Source organism: Hyposmocoma kahamanoa, unplaced genomic scaffold, assembly GCF_003589595.1.
Source record: "Hyposmocoma kahamanoa isolate Upper Pololo Valley unplaced genomic scaffold, ASM358959v1 262, whole genome shotgun sequence".
Classification (NCBI taxonomy): Eukaryota; Metazoa; Arthropoda; class Insecta; order Lepidoptera; family Cosmopterigidae; genus Hyposmocoma; species Hyposmocoma kahamanoa.
Window position 1 is genome coordinate 1,741,800 of NW_020653765.1, and position 18,433 is coordinate 1,760,232.

At 35.4% G+C, this 18,433-nt stretch overlaps 1 protein-coding gene and 1 non-coding gene across 4 annotated transcripts in view; both read right to left on the reverse strand.

The window, feature by feature from the left end:
- LOC113228884 (ankyrin repeat and SAM domain-containing protein 1A-like) overlaps window positions 1-18,433 on the reverse strand; it is a 170,886-nt gene that overhangs the window by 140,746 nt on the left and 11,707 nt on the right. For all 3 annotated transcript variants that reach the window (XM_026462308.1, XM_026462309.1, XM_026462310.1), the window contains exons 2-5: window positions 12,073-12,153; window positions 9,860-10,016; window positions 8,335-8,480; window positions 3,528-3,653 (exon numbers count right to left, since the gene is read on the reverse strand). In XM_026462308.1, coding sequence (XP_026318093.1) covers window positions 3,528-3,653; window positions 8,335-8,480; window positions 9,860-10,016; window positions 12,073-12,153 — 510 coding nt within the window. The remainder of the gene's footprint in view (window positions 1-3,527; window positions 3,654-8,334; window positions 8,481-9,859; window positions 10,017-12,072; window positions 12,154-18,433) is intronic.
- On the reverse strand, window positions 12,201-12,282 carry Trnas-aga. The gene has a single exon. It is a non-coding gene; the product is annotated as a tRNA-Ser (tRNA).

An 18,433-nucleotide genomic window follows, 5' to 3' on the forward strand; every position in this document is an offset into this window, starting at 1 on the left:
GTTTTGTTTCTGTTTGTATTTATGCTGAATAAACGTATTATCTACCTGTAAAATACTAAATTGATATTTATACGGCTCATAATTTTCTATTCGATACCATAGTATATTTAGTATTTTAGAAATATTTCACAAACTAATAAATGTGCCCAATTTACGTCATTCATTATTGTTTATTCGCATTAATATTGGGATTTACGTACGTGCGTATTTAATATGGTGTAATGGCCACGATGACAACACTCGCATTCACCGAGATAACACTTATTGGAAAAATAATACATTATTTTATTATGGCGTAAAGGATTTTACAGAAGTCACGGGTTTTTGTAATTCCGCAGACAGGGGTTTGACTAATATTATTACTTAGTAGCAGTAGAGCTCCTTGTGAAATAGATCCTCCAGGGAAGTACTGCCACCTCACCTATTTCTGCCGTTAAGCAGTAGCGTTAAGCATTACTGTGTTCCGGTTTTGAAAGGTAAGGGTGCTGGTGAAATTACAGGCACATGGAACTTGTCAACTTATGTCTCAGGATGTCGGGCGCAATAGCAGTGCCCCTCAGAACTTTATGATTTAAAAACGTTATCGACAGGTGTGTAGCTTACCATCAAGTGCACTACTACTTGTTCGTCACGTCACTTGACATTAAAAAAAAAATTGAAATAAAACTGAAACGACATTCAACACGAATGTCAAGCAATTTTTTTTAGATATCAAGTGACAGGACAATCAAGACGTACGCCTGGTGGTAAGCGACAAGTTATTATTATAATTTAGTGCAAATTGTACAATTGAAATTGTGTACTTGGTACTTGGTGCAACGGGCTGGTATCCGCAACTCGGCGACAAAGCGCCTATTGTGCTTATATAATAAACGAAGGAAATTAGATTTTATTTCTGAAACTTCCTAACAATAACAATTATAAATATATGAACGTAAATAACAGTACATGAAACTTACTTATGTAAAATAATAGAAATAATATAACGATCAAAGAATGCAAAGTTAATATATTTGCAACTACAATAAAATGCGCTAGTAACATTGCGAAATATTAACGTACAACAACCAGTTATAACAAAAACTAGTTAAGTTGCTTGTCTATGGCCGGATTTGTTTGACGCATATCCATTGAAGCAACTTCCTAGCTCTTTGATGTATTGTAAATTAGCGAGTACAAAACCGATTGGAGCGTTATAACGAACGAATGAATATGAATATGTAGCAATTGTCGTATACGCCTTTGTAACGAAGACTAGTGCAGGCAATATCGTGCTATAACATGTTTTAGTGCTTTTCAACTTCGAGTTTTTTTTATTATTAATGAGAACCATCTTCAAGTCCAGTTTTGGTGAACCAGACCTCTTTACGAGAACTACATAACAAAATTGTATGGTATTTGTATTTTTGTTCAATAACTTCTCCAATGTTTTATTGAAAAATCGACATGAGAAGTTAGGGACCTGGTTTCCAATATTACAAGCTTCTGCTTATTTCAGGTAGGTACCAGTCTCTTACAAATATAATGTACTTTATATTTGACTTTGTACGTTATACTTTGATTCTAGTGTAGTTACACTATACATAGCACAATAGTTATTGTGATAAATTGTTATTATTATTATTCAAATTCTTTCTTTTAATTGAGTTTGCAAATAAATACGGAACACCGTCAGTAAAGCGGTAATTACTAGAATTTTACAAAAACAATCCATTTATTCGTCCCACTGTACTAAAGAAGCTGACGAGTTCTCGTTTCAATCGATCGTCACGATAATCATATCGATACGTCGGCACCATCTCGATTTTTTTATAATACCAAGTAACGGGGTGAACAAGTCGTGCGCCTGGTGGTAAGGGACACGCCTATCCATGACAGTTGCAGTTTGCAGTGCCACTCTGAGCTTTAAATCGCAAAACTTACGTGCACCGCCACTGCGCCCGTCACCGTGAGGCATAAGTTGACAAGTCCCATGTGCCTGTAATTTCACCAGCACCCTTACCTTTCTAAACCGAAACGCAGTAATACTCACATTACTGCTAGGCGGTAGAAATAAAAACGATTCACTAGAAGCTCTACTGCTAGTAGATCAGGCCTATTGCCCCCATATACGGGACGATTTGTCGACACGATCCATCGTTTGAGACTGATCAAACTTACGAATCGATAGTGTACGTTTATATTTACTGTCTTCATGATCCGTCGTTCCAGAGAGTACTGTGATATATCGTTAGCGATTAACTTGAACGCCAAGGGAGTAGCGACGCATCGATACGATTATCGTGACAAGGAATCGTCTGTATATGGGGGCCTTGAAACGACGGATCGTGAAGACTCATCGTCCTGTTTATGGGAGGCTTTATTAGTAGTGAATTATTATTAGATAATGAATTTGCAAATATTCCGATATTATGTCATGCCAGACTAATTCGTCAACATTATCCTCATTTGCTTATTTAATGACAAGGAAAATTTTACAATTTGGGTTTTTGAATATGATGAAGGCATGTGTATATTGAGTTTGTTTTTGCTGAGCAAATATGTAAGGTCATCACTCTAACGTAACTCTAAGGGTGCTAACAGATTGACTGATTGTTTGCAGTTCATGCGTGAAATCGTATTTAACTTCACGCAAGCGAGACCTTGACTGCATGAATTTGATAACGACTTCACGCATTAACTGCATGCTGCAGACGATTTCGGCTGCATGAAGTCGGTTTCGACTGCATGCAATTAATGCGTGAAGTCGTCATCCGAGACCTCGACGCATTAACTGCAAACGTGCAGTCAATATGTTAACAGTATAAAGTAAATCAATTAAACCATCATTATTGTTTTAAAAGTTAAATAATAACAATGTGCCAAACAATCACACCAACTGCATGGTCTCAAACTAGGAAATCCCCTATACTATGAGTACCAGAGCAACGGAACTCGGTCCGGGGCACTTCTCAGAACACTCATGCTAGTACCGATTCAGAAAAAAATATTTCAAAAGTTGGTACAACCGGGAATCGAATCCGGGACCACCTCATCCAGTGCCCACAATGCAAATCGTAACAGAGCCCTTTAAAGTAATTTTGGGGGTTACCATACTTATCGACGAGGAATTGCACTAAGCCGGTCAGAAAAAGCTTTTTTTTTATAATACGAAGTGAAGGGACGAATATGTCGTGCATCTGGTGGTAAGCGACACGCCTATCCAAAACAGTTGCTGTGCCATTCAAAGCTTTTTATCGCAAAGATCATATGGGCCCTGCCCGTCACCCTGAGACATAAGTTGACAAGTCTCATATGCCTGTAATTGCACCAGCACACTTCCCCTTCAAAGCCGGAACGCTGTAATGCTCACATTACAGCTTGGCGGCAGAAATAGGTAAAAATTGTATATCTAATAATAGCGAAAACAATGCATTCCTATGTGTGGTGACCCCTTATCCTTATACCAACGTATCTCACCTGAACATTATAGGTTATCCATTTTATTCGTGACTATATAATATCACATTGTAATTGTAAAAACTTACTTGTGTCCATTCTTAGCAGCCAGATGAAGAGGCGTTGAGGAGAAACTCCGGCCTCTGCAGATTGGATATTTGTAAGGGTTCACCAAGTCTGGCCTGACTCGGAGTAAATGCTGAACTGTCTCCAATCTAGGAACAAAATAAGACAAGTTCGTAACAATAAATAAAAAACCGACCTCAGAAGTCATTCATTCCATACTTTGCCACTCTTAGAAGTGGAATATTTTCTTCAAATTTAAATGGGACCACTATCGAGGTACCACCTTCTTTCCAAGAAAAAAAAATGAATTACAAAATCGGTTCATAAACGCCGGAGCTATCGCGTAACACACATACAAAACAAAATTCGTTAAACAGCTAATCAAGGTCTCTATAAAAAAATCAGTATACCTCACAATCGCCACAGGGAAATACTATCCGTAATTTTTTTTACATTTTAAGAAATCACAAAAATTAAAAACGCCATGGTAGGTGTTTAAATCATAAAGAAATATGATCTGCCTGAATTAGCTCATACATTAATAATAATATAATTAGTATGTAACATCATTATTCTATTAAAAGTTTCTTATTGTGTGTATAAGTGACAAACCATGCGCTTCGTGGTAAGCGACACGCTTCCCCATAGCAGTTGCCGTACCAATTATATTACGGTGGAAAGGAATGGAAGCGAATTTTTGCAACGATAATGTACATAGCATAATTAACTTTATGGTCAATTAAGTAACGAACAAACTAGGTACAAGCCAAAATCTTCCGCAAAATTCTCGCGTATGCTCGAGAATGCTCGCGCATTTTTATTTTTTTATTTAATTATTTTTTTATATTACCAAGTGACGGGACGAACAAGTCGTGCGCCTGCTGGTGCTACCAGCAGGCGCACTGCCACTGAGGGGTACTGCCACTGCGCCCGTCACCCTGAGACGTCAGTTAACAAGTCTCGTGTGCCTGTAATTTCACCAGCACCCTTAACCTTCAAGACCGGAACACAGTAATGCTGACATTACTGCTTAGCGGCAGACATAGGTAAGGTGGCAGTACTTCCCTGGACGAACACTTTCACAAGGAGCTCTACTGCTACTAAATTTTATTACACAGAGGTAATAATAACGTGCCAAACAACAACATCGATTACCTGTTCTCAAAGTAATGAATAATGGTTTATGGCTTAATGCTTTGTTTTCTCTAAACATTCACTTACAATGAGAAATCAAAACAAAAATGTACGAGATTCGGAACATAGTTTATTCGTTCTATTTAAATCGGAGTTTGGTAACATATCCAGGTATAAATAAAGCAATACTAATAAACAATACTGCAAGTTTAGTCCTAAAATTAGGTATTGAAATAATTATGCTGGACAGACAAGGCCAATACCCTGTACTACACGTAGTACAGGGTTATTTGGTACACGTACCAAAGCACTGATTTACGACCGGGACACGACCGAGAACACTCAGCTTAGGACCAATTTAATAAATTTCATTTCTCAAATTGGTCCTATTTGGACAGCTGGGCCACCGAGGTCGTCGAATACCGAAAAATACAAAACAAAAATTTTTTTTTTGAACACGTAAAACCAAGGCAAGAATTAGAAGAAATAAATTTCTGTACGCATTGTCTGGCTTGAGTAATAAATCGTTTATTATTACTCGTACAGAGATTTATACTTGTTTAAATACGTACAAGTATTTCCTTCACGCTTCTCACTACCGCATAAATATATCCACACAAACTTGAACAAACTAACAGCTAAAAGCAAACTTACATCTTGAAAATTGGAAGAGAAATCTAATTTGTAACTCCTCGGCCGCAGCTCAAAGGAGCGTTGATATAAGTTAATGTAACTTCATTAGCTAATTTGTAATATTATGTTATGGTTGAAATTCGAAGCATGTTTGTATGTCAGTTACTTCATAACGGTAATTTTTAATTATAAAAAAATAATTCATAGAGGAATGACTAAGAAACTAAGGGTCGCTTTTTGTAAATAAATATAATAATAAATAATATAAAATAATAAATAAATGTATACAAACATTTATCATTTACAACATTTATTTCGAATATGATAGATCAAAACAACCAGTAGCCGTAGCATGGCAGCATATGTGTGATAAACCTCCCTGTAATAATATTTATTTCAGTCGATATATAGCTAAGTTGCTTAATTGATAATGAACTATTGTTATTGTCGTTTAATCATCGCCGAGTAAACGATGAAACAAAAAATTTTTGGTTTTGTAGTCTGTTGTTATATATTTTACCTTATATTAGTTATTATTTACGTATTTCTAATTACTATCATGTATTTAACAGTATTAAAAATGTTCCACACCTTTTTCCAATAATAATTTATATATGTCTCTTTGTTTGTTTTTACTATTTCTTTTCATCCCGTTCGTCAAACTCAATTTTTACGTTTGATAAGATTACTGAGCAGAACTGTCAAAATGTTTTTAAACCAGATGTGACCTTGCAGCCATGTTTGGCACTGTCACGTCACGGTGCTCGCCATGTTAGCTATTGTGATGAAATTTTAAAATGTCAGTTTATCACTCGATTTATAGAACTATTATTAATATCGAATTTGAGAGCTAAATGTGGATATAATAGCGTCATCGAAGCGGCATACTACGGGGGTTACAAGAGCTAAATGGCTCACTAACGTGGATTTTTGTCTTTCAAGTATGCAGTACCTTTTGTGCAGTTTTTGTTTGACTAGTTTTAGTTCAAATAGTAAATTTTGAATATCAACCTGAATGTTATTATAGAAGCGTAGACAATGCCCTTTAAATGGTTTTGTGACGGTGAAGACGACTGTCACTGAACATGGGCATAAAGATTTTTCTGGCCGGCTTAGTGCGATTCCCTGTGGATAAGTGTGGAGACTCCATTAGAACACTAACGGTATTCAAAGTCCAAAGTACTTGATATCCTTAACTTTACGGCACCACACATGTAATTACCTTACAGCGGTCAAACTAAGTTATAAACTTGGGGCTGGAATATAAAGTCGCAAAGTTAGGTTACCGGCAAGTTTATGACTAAAACTTCAGTTTAAAGTTTTGTGAAATATGAGGTTGGGAAGTTATGATAATTATTTGAACCCATATGTCAGAGATATTAGAAATAAATTCAATTTTTAAAGATCTTCTTTTAAAGAATCTTGATGATTTCAAGCAATGCACCTACATACAATTCTTCAGGAAAGTGACAAAGATTTCTATACGAAATACAAAAGTGCTACTATAGAATAGTAAAATCTTAGAGTGACAAAGAAATATGATCTCAATGTGTGAATTTCTAGTCAATAGTCATTTTTATTAAGGCAATTTATTATTTTTGTTGTTTGATGTTGCAGTAGAGCTCCCTGTGAAGTTCCTCTGCCGCCAACAGTAATGTTAGCATTACTGCGTTCCGGTTTTGAAGGGTGTTCTGCCGTCCGCTAACCAAAACGCGACTAAGTGACAAAATATTTTTTGAGATATCATAAAAAACCATAATCACAATAACAATTTCAATATTATAAAACTTTAAAATATTGAAATTGTTTATTGATATTTCAGCTATGCATCGTTAGGGTAAGTTCCGGTAAGTTGAACACGTCAACTAATTTTAAGTGTTTTTAAAAGAAAATTTTGTGCTCTATCTTTTTCTATTTGAAACGGATATTGGACTACATTATGTTTCAGGGTGTCGGGCGCAGTGGCAGTGCCCCTCAGATCTTTGCAATTTAAAGTTCTGAGTGGCATTGCAACTGTTATGGACAGGCGTGTAGCTAACCATCAGGCGCACGACTTGATCGTCCCGTCACTTGATATTATAAAAATATGATTATTTTATTACCAGACTTCGAAAAAGGAGGAGGTTAATATGACTTTTTTTTATTGTGAGATAACTAAGACATTTGTGAACCAATTCAACGATTCTTTTTTCTTCTTCAAATTTGAAGAAAACATTCTACCTCTAATGGTAGCAAATTAGGGGATGAATCCGGTTTATTGGACTTCACCCACTTTCCGATTTCCATCAAACTTGGCAAATAGATGTAACGAACACAGCGAAAGCGGATAAACTTTTAAGGTCTCTTTTTGTTCTCTTAAAAAAAATATAATTATTATTTTTATTTATTACTTTAGCGCGTTTTCTATTATTAATTATTTAGCAATAACGTCTTAACAGGGAGCATGTAATTTAAATTTATAAATAAAAACTGAAAAAATAGTAAAGTATTTTTCTTAAATAAACCACACTCGATTAAGACAGTATTACCCCAAATAGTACACGCAAAATAGGCGCCTTGACGTCGAGTTGCGGACACTAGCCCGTTACACCAAGTACCAAGTAAGTAAGTACCCCAAATAGTAATACCAAGGGCGTCGTAAAAAGAAAAGCATCAAAAGGGACAGCAGCATTTCCCAGAGCGTTAAATTGCAGCTTTCCAAAATCTCTGTCCAGTTTTATTAGACCTCCTTTGGACAGGCCATTGTCAATAATACGCTTAAAGCATATGTTGCAACGATTTGCTAAGGAAGCATGTACCCTAAAATTTGTCACAATAGTGCGAGCCTATATTTAAAAATTCTATCCATTAAAACGAACAATCGAATAAAGTGACAAAGTGTTCAGTAAAAGTTTTGTGCCTGTGATTGGGCTGGATGTCCTTTCAATCTCGAACTTATTAGTGCTGCTTTATGACAGCAGTAGGTGGTACCTAAATTGATGATAGGGACCAGCAAAAGTATCGTGTTATTTATTGTTTGTGCTTACAATTAAAGAATGAAAGTATACAGTAGTATTTATTTACCTGCCATAGTGCGCAGCGAGGTCCAACGCGGTCTCTTCCGTGATGTTCTTGACCGTGACGTCAGCGCCGGCCAATAGGAGTTGTTCTACCACCACCACGTAGCCTGATCTCGCTGCTATGAGGAGTGCTGTTTCTTGGTCTGACGTCTAAAAGAATATTTTCATATTACTAACTGTTACCTAAGTTGTCTTCGTTTCCAGAGACTTCTAGTTCATGGTTTATGGATGGGTGAAATTAATTAATAATAATAATGGTTTATTTTCTCAACATAAGGAATAAACACTTATATTATAATAGACTAACAATTTTAAATGTTGACGAAATGAGAGAGACTGGAGACCGTACTCGGCAACTAAACCTATATTACAGGTTTAGTCTCTCATTTGAATTGAATTCGTTAGCTAAATAACGCCTTTATTTAGTTTATTATCATTGTTAACACATTATTCGTCACACGGTCTCCTGAAAAGATATATCCTTCTTAGGCCTTCTTAGGCTTCTTGGCCATAGGTTCCCAAACACGTTGAGCAATTAAAAACACATATTTTTTTATAGTAACACAAAAAATAACAAGGAAAAGAAATTATATGAATCATATAGTGCAGTTTATATAGATAATTCAGATTTTTTCAATCCCCTGGTCAGCATCAACGATCCCAAATGCTTCCGAAGCTCCTAGAACTCTTCACGCCCACTGGGGGGGCGATAAGGACCACTTTGGGAAACTATGGCATAGGCCATAGCCAGTCTCGTTCTCCCGATGTAGGTTGGGGATTTCACACGTTTTCCAAGGGCTGCAACCTACTTCGACGTACAAGTTTCATCACGAACGAACGTTTTCCTACAACGTTAGCAAGTGGTATTGCCAATACGTACGCAACTTAACAAGCGAAAAAAAAAACTTCTAAAATAAGTCATAGGTACATGCCGTCTTAGGAATTCGAACCGAAGCGTCGCGACTACTTTTAATATATAAATTAAAGATATATATTTTTTAAATATTAGACAACATCACATACCATGCTCTAATCCCAAAGTAAGTAGCTAAAGCACTTGTGTTATGGAAATCAGAAACGCCGTTGTTTCTGTTTTGATTTTGATTAAATATTATGATATGTTTTAACACTGAACACACGGATAGCACAATTTTTTGCAACAAAACAAAAAAAATAATAATAATGCACACACTCAACATAACCCCGCACTAGGGAAACCCTGTGTCGCGGGTGCCATGGACACATACATAGACATCCACAAATTACACCCCAACTCACGAGAGAACTAAATGTAGGCCATACAAATATTTCTCCCCGTCCGGGAATCGAACCTGGGACCTCTGCGTGACAGTCTGCGGCATGGTAACAGTTCGGACACTGAGGCTGTTAACTGTTAATTTAGTTTAATTATTTAATTGTTATTTATAAGTGCAATCGTTACCTGAAATGTGATCGGACATTTAGTTAACAGCCTATATAACTTTTAATCTTGTTATACTAAATTATTTATTTATCTTACTATTACTCACCATCTGATCTACATTTACAGGAGGATTCTTATGAGCCAGGAGCATATTGACGATGTCCGCGTCACCCTTCCACGCGGCCAGGTGGAGGGGGGTGGCACCCTTCTTGTCCACTATGCATGGTGACGCGTCCACCGATAGGAGCAGCTGGACTATCTCTCTGTTAACAAATATGAAAAAAAAATTTCAAGATTTGTTACTAATGTTCTTTACACCAGAAGATATGAAACTTTACAAAGATACCTCGTATCATCTCAAAAAATAATTACAGATGCAGCCAAATCAATCGTCATATGTGACGTAATAAAACGTCTACAGAATTGTGACCGGTGAAGATTCAGAGGTTATATCAGCTAAACGTTTAGTGCATATAGTGATACTGGGGAAAGTTCCGAATTGCATATCGCTGCTTATAAGGAATAGTGGTGCAATCCAAATTGATACTTTTTTTACTTATCACTGGGATTTATTTACAAAATGCCTAATTTTGTTATAATTGGATTTCAAAACTTTTAATTGGTTACAATAATCACATAACATTGAGGTGGTCTACGATTCGTTAACTTTGGGCGACAGACGCTTCTCAGCTTTTTTAAGCCATCTCCCTGATGAATGAAATGCTTTTGTGGTATTTGAGTGTATGCTGAAGAATTTGTCATTGTATTTGTGATTTTCAACCCTGTACACTGGCTGATCGGGGGTCAGAACCTGAACTTATAAGGTTCCTGTGCGCGCACGGGTTATAGTGCGCTTCCCGCAGAACCAAGAGGTTGATAAGGAGGGACGCTATAAAAAAAACTTATGTAGAATGATATGGGACTGTATTTGTGATTTTGTGTTTGCGATTTTTATACGAAGGGCATACTACATGTGCAATTCCGATCTCTAGCTAATATCACTATACGTGAGCAGAGATGGGCAGTGGGTTAAAACCCAATCAACGCGTCCGGCTTTAACTAGGTTTTTACACAAAGTGCCGGATATTACAACCCATATCTGCCCAAAATCGAGGGCGTAACATTATAGGTACGCATAAAATAATACGGAGTTTGGTTTAATGCCATACTTATAAGAAATTTCGATGTAAAAAATATTTTTTAAACGAAAAAGAACCAACTCCACACAATACCCACTTTGCAATTCTGTGGACTCTCACTTACTACTACATTACGATTCGATTTTAATGAAAATCGATTCAAATGTATACGATAACTAGTTATTGTAGGTATCGATTTATTTCAAAACTATTTTCAAGCGAATCGATTCAATAGACGGGCAAAATATGCAAGGAATAAACATTTTCTAATAATATCATTGCGTCTGAGCAAAAGTCGATTTACAAATATTTCAGTTGTAAAAATGTGTGCCCTCGATTCCGGGCGTTAATGGGTTTAAACCCGATTGAAATTTACAAAGCGACGTGTTAAAACCCGGGCGCTTGCCGACCTGTGTATGTGAGCCATGATTCTGATTAGAATAAAAAGTGACGTAAAAAATGTACTTTTTACAACTTCGCTAACTCGTGACTATGTATGTGGCTTTCCTTGTCCACTACACAAAGCCATGATGAGATGTCACCAGCCTTTTTATATTTACGGATATGGAAAAACAATGCAACTTCCTTATTATTAGCGGGTCCGGCTATTTCCAAGGCTATGATGATATAATTAACTAAGCCTGACATTTTCGTGTCAAATGCGAAGAGTCATTATAATTCTATTGACATTTCCTAAAATACTTAGTTCTTCTTGCTCGCTCATCTCCACGCGTGTCAACAACACACACAAAAACTATTTTTTTACGAAATACCTAAAATAGTAAAACAAATCTCCACGCTTAATTTTTTTTTGCATAACTTCAACAATATTCGCTTTAAAAGGCATATGGTTGGTCAGGTTTTCGAAAAATAGTACTAAACGCGCATTCAAGTACTTATTACACCTATGTTTATAGAGCAGACTTATTTAAATATAATTTCAAGCATATTCGTTAATTAACAGCGATTTGTTAAAGAATTTGAAGACACGTGACGTTGTTGTGAACCTTTTTGACTAACACGTCACACTGAAGCGCCTATATCAATCTTCAGAGCAAAGAAGTCGCATTACAAAGAACAGAAAATTAGAGCGCCAATTAAACAGGCGCTTTCGTCTAACCATTCAACCTACTACAAACACAGACCAGGTACAAGATACATAAATAAGAACTAAACGTACTTATGTCCACGTAGACACGCGTGGTGAAGTGGAGTATACCCATTGTCGTCTTGAACATTGACGCCCGCGCCTCGTCTTAGACTGTAACAAAACAAAAATAATTAATAAAAAGGCTATTTCACTATTTTCGCAGTCGGTAGGATTCGAACCTACGCTCCCAGAGGGAATCTGATTTCTAGTCAGACGCCTTAACCGCTCGGCCACGACTGCTGTTGAAGGTTCTCGCGAAAATAGCGGGCGCAAGCGATGTGTGCTCTACAAAGGTGTTGCGTGTTTCTTGGTTCAATCCATGAGACTTTTTTATTGATATTAGTGAAAGGCAAATAGATTTTTTTTTGCGTTTGCGTTATTCCATATGTAAACGTTAATATAGCTATTGGATAGTTCTTGCTAAAACAAGAAAAATACATCTAAATTTTTCTTGTTTTAGCAAGTCAGCCGTGGGACCTGTAAAGAAACCGATACGTTTTGGTTTGATTGAAAAACCAATAATTATACGCGACTTAGTTCAGAAAAATAGTTTCATTTCCAATGTGTAGATAGTGATCGCCAAAACCCAAGAACACAATAATTTGTTACCGTCCACGTTTTTTAAAAAACTTCTAATTTATACGATAAAACTGTAAACAACTGGCCTTGACACGTAATAACGGTCAATGAACTTCATAAATTCAGAGCTCATAAAGATTTCTCAAGGAACAAGTTTAATTGATGTATACGATGTTACCTCCAATAAACTCAACACCTTTGTGTTAAGGTTTAATATGAATTGATAAAGAAATCGTGGACAATTGTTGACAAATCAGCTGAGTCAATAACCTAGAGTTATTGTTAGAATAACCGACATGAGGTATTTGAATGCTAAAAAACTATAGAAAACTAATTTTTGTACTCTTGAAAGCAAGGATATTTTTGTACTAGGAGTTTATGTATTGTATTATATCAATATTACAATAAGCTTCTCTCTGCCTCTTAAAGTATTTCCATTGTGCTATGACATGGGGTACTTCAAAAAGCTAGTCAACTAGACTCTCAAATGTCCATGGGCTACGACGATCATCTTCCATGTCCGCCTCCTATTATTTTTTATTATAACATATGACGGGATGAACAAGTCGTGAGCCTGATGGTAAGCGACACGCCTGTCCATGACAGTTGCAGTGCCACTCAGATCTTTAAACCACAACGATCTGAAGGCGAATCTGCCACTGCGCCCGTGACCTTGAGACATAAGTTGACAAGTCCCATTTGGCTGTAATTTCACCAGCACCCTTACTCTTCAAAACCGGAACGCAGTAATGATCACATTACTGCTTGGCAACAGAAATAGGTAATGTGGCACTGGACGAACTCTTTAGCACACAACTCTGAAACACACGCCCCATCTGAACCAACAAACCCTGAAGACAATCAGTATAGCGTATTAATCAAAGATATTTTTTTAAGATTCCTGTTTGCAATTGCAAATAAATAGCTATAAATATGACTTACATAATACAAGAGACTGGAAATAAACCTATTTTTACGATTTAAATCGCGGTTTTTTTGGGCCCGAAACGTTGGTTAGTTGATTTAGATCTGAAAAAAATAGTTTCATTTCCAATATATAACAACAGCGAAAACCTAAAACTCGATAAATAGATATTCTAGAATCTAGTAGCAAACTCGAAACAAAAATAACAAAGCGATTAACAAATGCTATCCGCAGTCTTCATAAAGACATATTGTAAGTTGTAATTAAACATTAGTAATGAAATTTAACTACACGCGAACGATACAAGTTTCATGGGTTACAGTTTGTATTGCTTATCAAAATCTACAATTGATGTTCAAGGTCGATGACGAATACCCATGGTTAAATTTGTTTACACAGATATCCACCTGCTGATATAAATATATCTGTATACTTACACAAATCGTTAAAATTTCCCATGGGAAATTATACCTTAACGCAGTTGAGAAAGTTCGAAATTTCGATGGCGAAAAGTAGCTCTTGGGTGTATTTTAGTACGTGATCGTTCGCAGGAGTCAATTTGTAAGTAATGGTCAGTGAGTTTAGCAAACCGGATGGCGGTTCATATCGAGCATACCAAAAAAAGGCGCGTTGTTCCGAGAAAAACCTTCAAGCAGATTGTAATCTAACTTTAATTTTGTGGTTTGAAATTTGAAATTGAGAATCCTTAAATATTGAATTATAGTGCAAAGTGATTACATTTGTATGATAAATGAACGGGTAGAAATAGGAATTAATAGTAAAACAAGGATTACACAAAGGAAGGAAAATAAACTTTCACAGCAGCTTCCATTACACGTCGAAAAAAACTATTATATAAAACAAATCGAAAAAAACTAATTATAGAAACAGTTTTAAATACTAATAAAACATAAGAAAGTTAACGAGAAAGAATGCTACATTTAATTCAATAGAAATAGTAGTACACAGATAAAATATGTTTGTAAGACACATTCCCTATTGTTCTCAATAGTTACCATGTCGACCGAAAGGGGCATTTTAACAGAGATGAGGATATTACAGTATGTTATAAATTGTATGTCGATGCACTTAAGGAAAATGGTAATCAATATAATGCTAAAAATAATATGTAAAAATACCTGTTTTTCAAATTGTAAACCCAAGAGGGTAAACGGAGGCGCTTTGTAGAGACCATTAGCACTTTCAAAGGAGCCAATTATTCACATGACACTGTCACACAAACAAGCTCAAAGTGATCTCCTATCACGTTTGACAATTGATAACGCAGTAATAGATACTACAATGACTAAAACATTTGTTTTCGCATGTGACTCACCTATCGGCATTGAATATTTTCTCTCCAAGTTTCTTAGTTCTAATCCAATTCCTTTTAAAACTGAATTTGACTAAGTCAGACATATATGCAAACTCTTCACCGCAGCATATTTTTTTCTTCAATTCACTCATTTTTTCTCCTTTCACACTATGATCACCGCATAACCTTCTCTTTTGACCAGTAAGGCATAACTAAACGGGACACAGAGCACAAAATGACGCATAGGGAAAAATACTGGATTTATTATTTCACAGTTTTAAACTTTAAAAGACAAACATAGACTTAACGAACAGTGTCACCGCGGCTGAGACCTAAATACAGACTAATTGAAAAAACGTAAATTTTATTATCAAAGATAAGATAGTATTCTCGATTAATATAGTTGAAGTGCAGTAGAACACGATTGTTACAAACTTTCACGTCATATTTCGCACATGGTTTAGTTTGTAGTGATCACAAATAGCATGGAAAATTGAAGGTAGTCTTTCATAAAATCCAACTAAACATTTACCTACGGCGAATATACACAAATAAAGATAAGAAAATATAACACCCAACACACTAACACGTGTTAACACTATCAGAGTCACAGAACCCATTTTGTAGCAATCTGAAATTAGAGAGACTTGACTTGGGTTCATTTTATTGAAGGCTGTTTGTGATAATTAGTGATCAGATATACGTATACTTTTATACTTACACTTCACTTTTTCCCATGAATTGCTATCGAAATATGCAAGCGGCTTCTTAAAATACATAATTTCTTTATAATTCCGGGATCCCGAAATGGTGTGACATGTTTACGATATTCAGTTTCCAAATACATAACATTTTGGCTCGCTTTAACTCTTAAGTCTAATGATGACCAGGAATATGGCAACTGTACTATGAACAGTTAAGTGTGTATCAAATTTAGACACAAACGATAGCTTGGGTAAAAAAAATTAAGTTTTAACATTTTTTACATTCTATAATGATCAACTTACAATTCAAATGTTACATAAAATTACAAATAACATTTTAAACATTTATTTTCCTTCAATTTTATACCAAAAAATTTCGTCAAAATTTATGTCGCCGTATTTTTAACCGACTTCAAAAAAAGGAGGAGATCCTCAATACAACTGTATATTTTCTTTTTTTTGTATGTATGTTACGTAACAACGCATTTGTGAACCGATTTGGAAGATTCTTTTTTGTTGGAAAGGGGGTACCTTAGGAATGATCTCATTTCAATTTGAATATTCCACCTCCACCTTTAAGGGTGGCAAAGTAGGGGATGAATGACTTTTGAGGTCGGTTTTTTTTAGTAATGTACTGAGATTATTTCAATACAAAAGCGCGTTCCAAGTTAACGAGCAACCTAATAAATAGTAGGTAAATAAGCGTCCTATTATCAGACCACCACTAGTGAGAATACCCAGCTTTAGACGTAATATACACAAATAGAGAAAAAGAGATAGCACAAATGTTTAAAGACGGAAGACAATACAGTTTTAGGGTCGTATTCCAGAACTCTACTCAATACTCAAGTCAGGATATGAGTACTGCAGTGAGCACTGAAAATCATACTCAAGTCCGTGCCATTAGGGTCGTATTTCCAGTGCTTCAAATCATACTCAAGTCTGCTCAAATCCTGACTTGAGCATTAAGTAGAGTTCTGGAATATGACCCTTAGACTTGTCGCAACAATAGAGACCGAGACGACCTTCCCATATTTCTTATTTAGTCAATATTCCTAACACCCCGTATCGAAATATATCGAAATAACCCACATATGGAGCAATATAAATCTACGACAAATTACCTGACATGCTAAAATACAGAAGAAAAAACCTACGTTTTGTAACGGACTCAAATTTTTACTAAATCAAAAATGCTATTACTGAGTAATTAATGAATATTTTGAAGATAACTCTCGTAAGTAATATGAATACTTATTATTATTAATATTATTATATTATACTATATTATTATATTCTTAATTTATGTAATTGTTTGTTTTATTCTTCGATTAGTGGACTGTAGTAGGTCTGGTCAACACAACTTAGAGAATCTTTAATATAAACACAATTTTACTTAGAGAATTTTTAATAATTCCGCAATGACAAACATTAGTTCGCACGTTTTACTTCAGAGAGCAACCAGCGATCACACTGACATAAAACATAGATAATTTAAAAAATACGTTTGTTTAGCCAGAAACACTACTTACTTATAACCAAATTGTATTATAAATTGTAATTCCAGCTCATAAGATTATCATTTGTTATGCTCTTACTGGGTGCATGTAACATTAAAAATGTATACAATGTCTACTAACCAAATTAATAAATAAATAAAATTTAAAAAAATGCTTTATATTTTATATGTATATCTTATCAACATCCATCAGAGCAGAAGTGGGTGAATAGGACCAAGAAGAGCGTAGGTTGACATTATTCAAACCATTTTTCCTTGTTGGCCTAATGGCCAGTGTCGGATGCGGGATTTTATGATGACAAATACAAAAAATCGTATGTGAAATTTAAATCTATATGCTACGGGAAATACCGCATGCACAAATACTGTAACATAAACATTACTTATTAATATGTATAAGTTTATTAATCATTCTATTTAAGGGCCAGACTCTTGTCGGTGTAGTCGCCTTCACTTCTCACGGTTCATAACCAGCTCCTTGACCTCTACATATAAATCTGCTTATTTTGTTCTTCTTCGTTTGTTGACTGTGCGCCATTCTTGGTCTTCGTCTCTTTATTTTAACTTCTATCATATAACTCTCACAAATTCGTCATTACGTAACAAATGCCCAAAATTTCCCCCTTCTGTTGTCTGATGCATTTAAAAGATTTATTTCTTCCCCAACACTACTTCAAATTTCTTTATTTGATATCTTTTCAATCTAATTTGTTTTTTCCATTCGCCTCCAGCACCATATTTCAAATGACACCAAACTCTCCCTGTCTTTCTTTTTGATTGTCCACGTCATGCATCCATGTAATGCGGTACTACAGATATAGGTTTTTATGAATGTTTTATTAATAAAATAAAATGTGTTTTTATTATGGAAAGCATATTGCTATATTATATATTGCTATTCTAGTTTTTTTTTATGTCTGGGGTCTTCGTCGTTAACGCCAATAATATTATTACATTTAACTAAATGTAACAATAATGTTTGATAGAATACTGTGAATGACTGGACTCGGGAGTAGCAGGAACACATATGTATAAGTAAAAGAATTCGAAACTCTTGGAAATGCAATTATGGAGAGTTAGTCACTCTGGATAGCAATTAAAAATCGATTCGACGATAAATATTACTGCACCGCTTTGGTCACATAATAAGCACCCATTAAGCACGATATTGAGCTACTTTTTAAGTAATTAATACTCAAATCAAAACAATCTGCGTAATAATTATTAATTGATATTTATTTCGGAACACAATTATGACTGGAACTTTTACTCTATTATGTTTTTCGATATTTTTTTAGATACGAAGTGAAAGGACGAACAAATCGTACTCCAAGTGGGAAGCGACACGC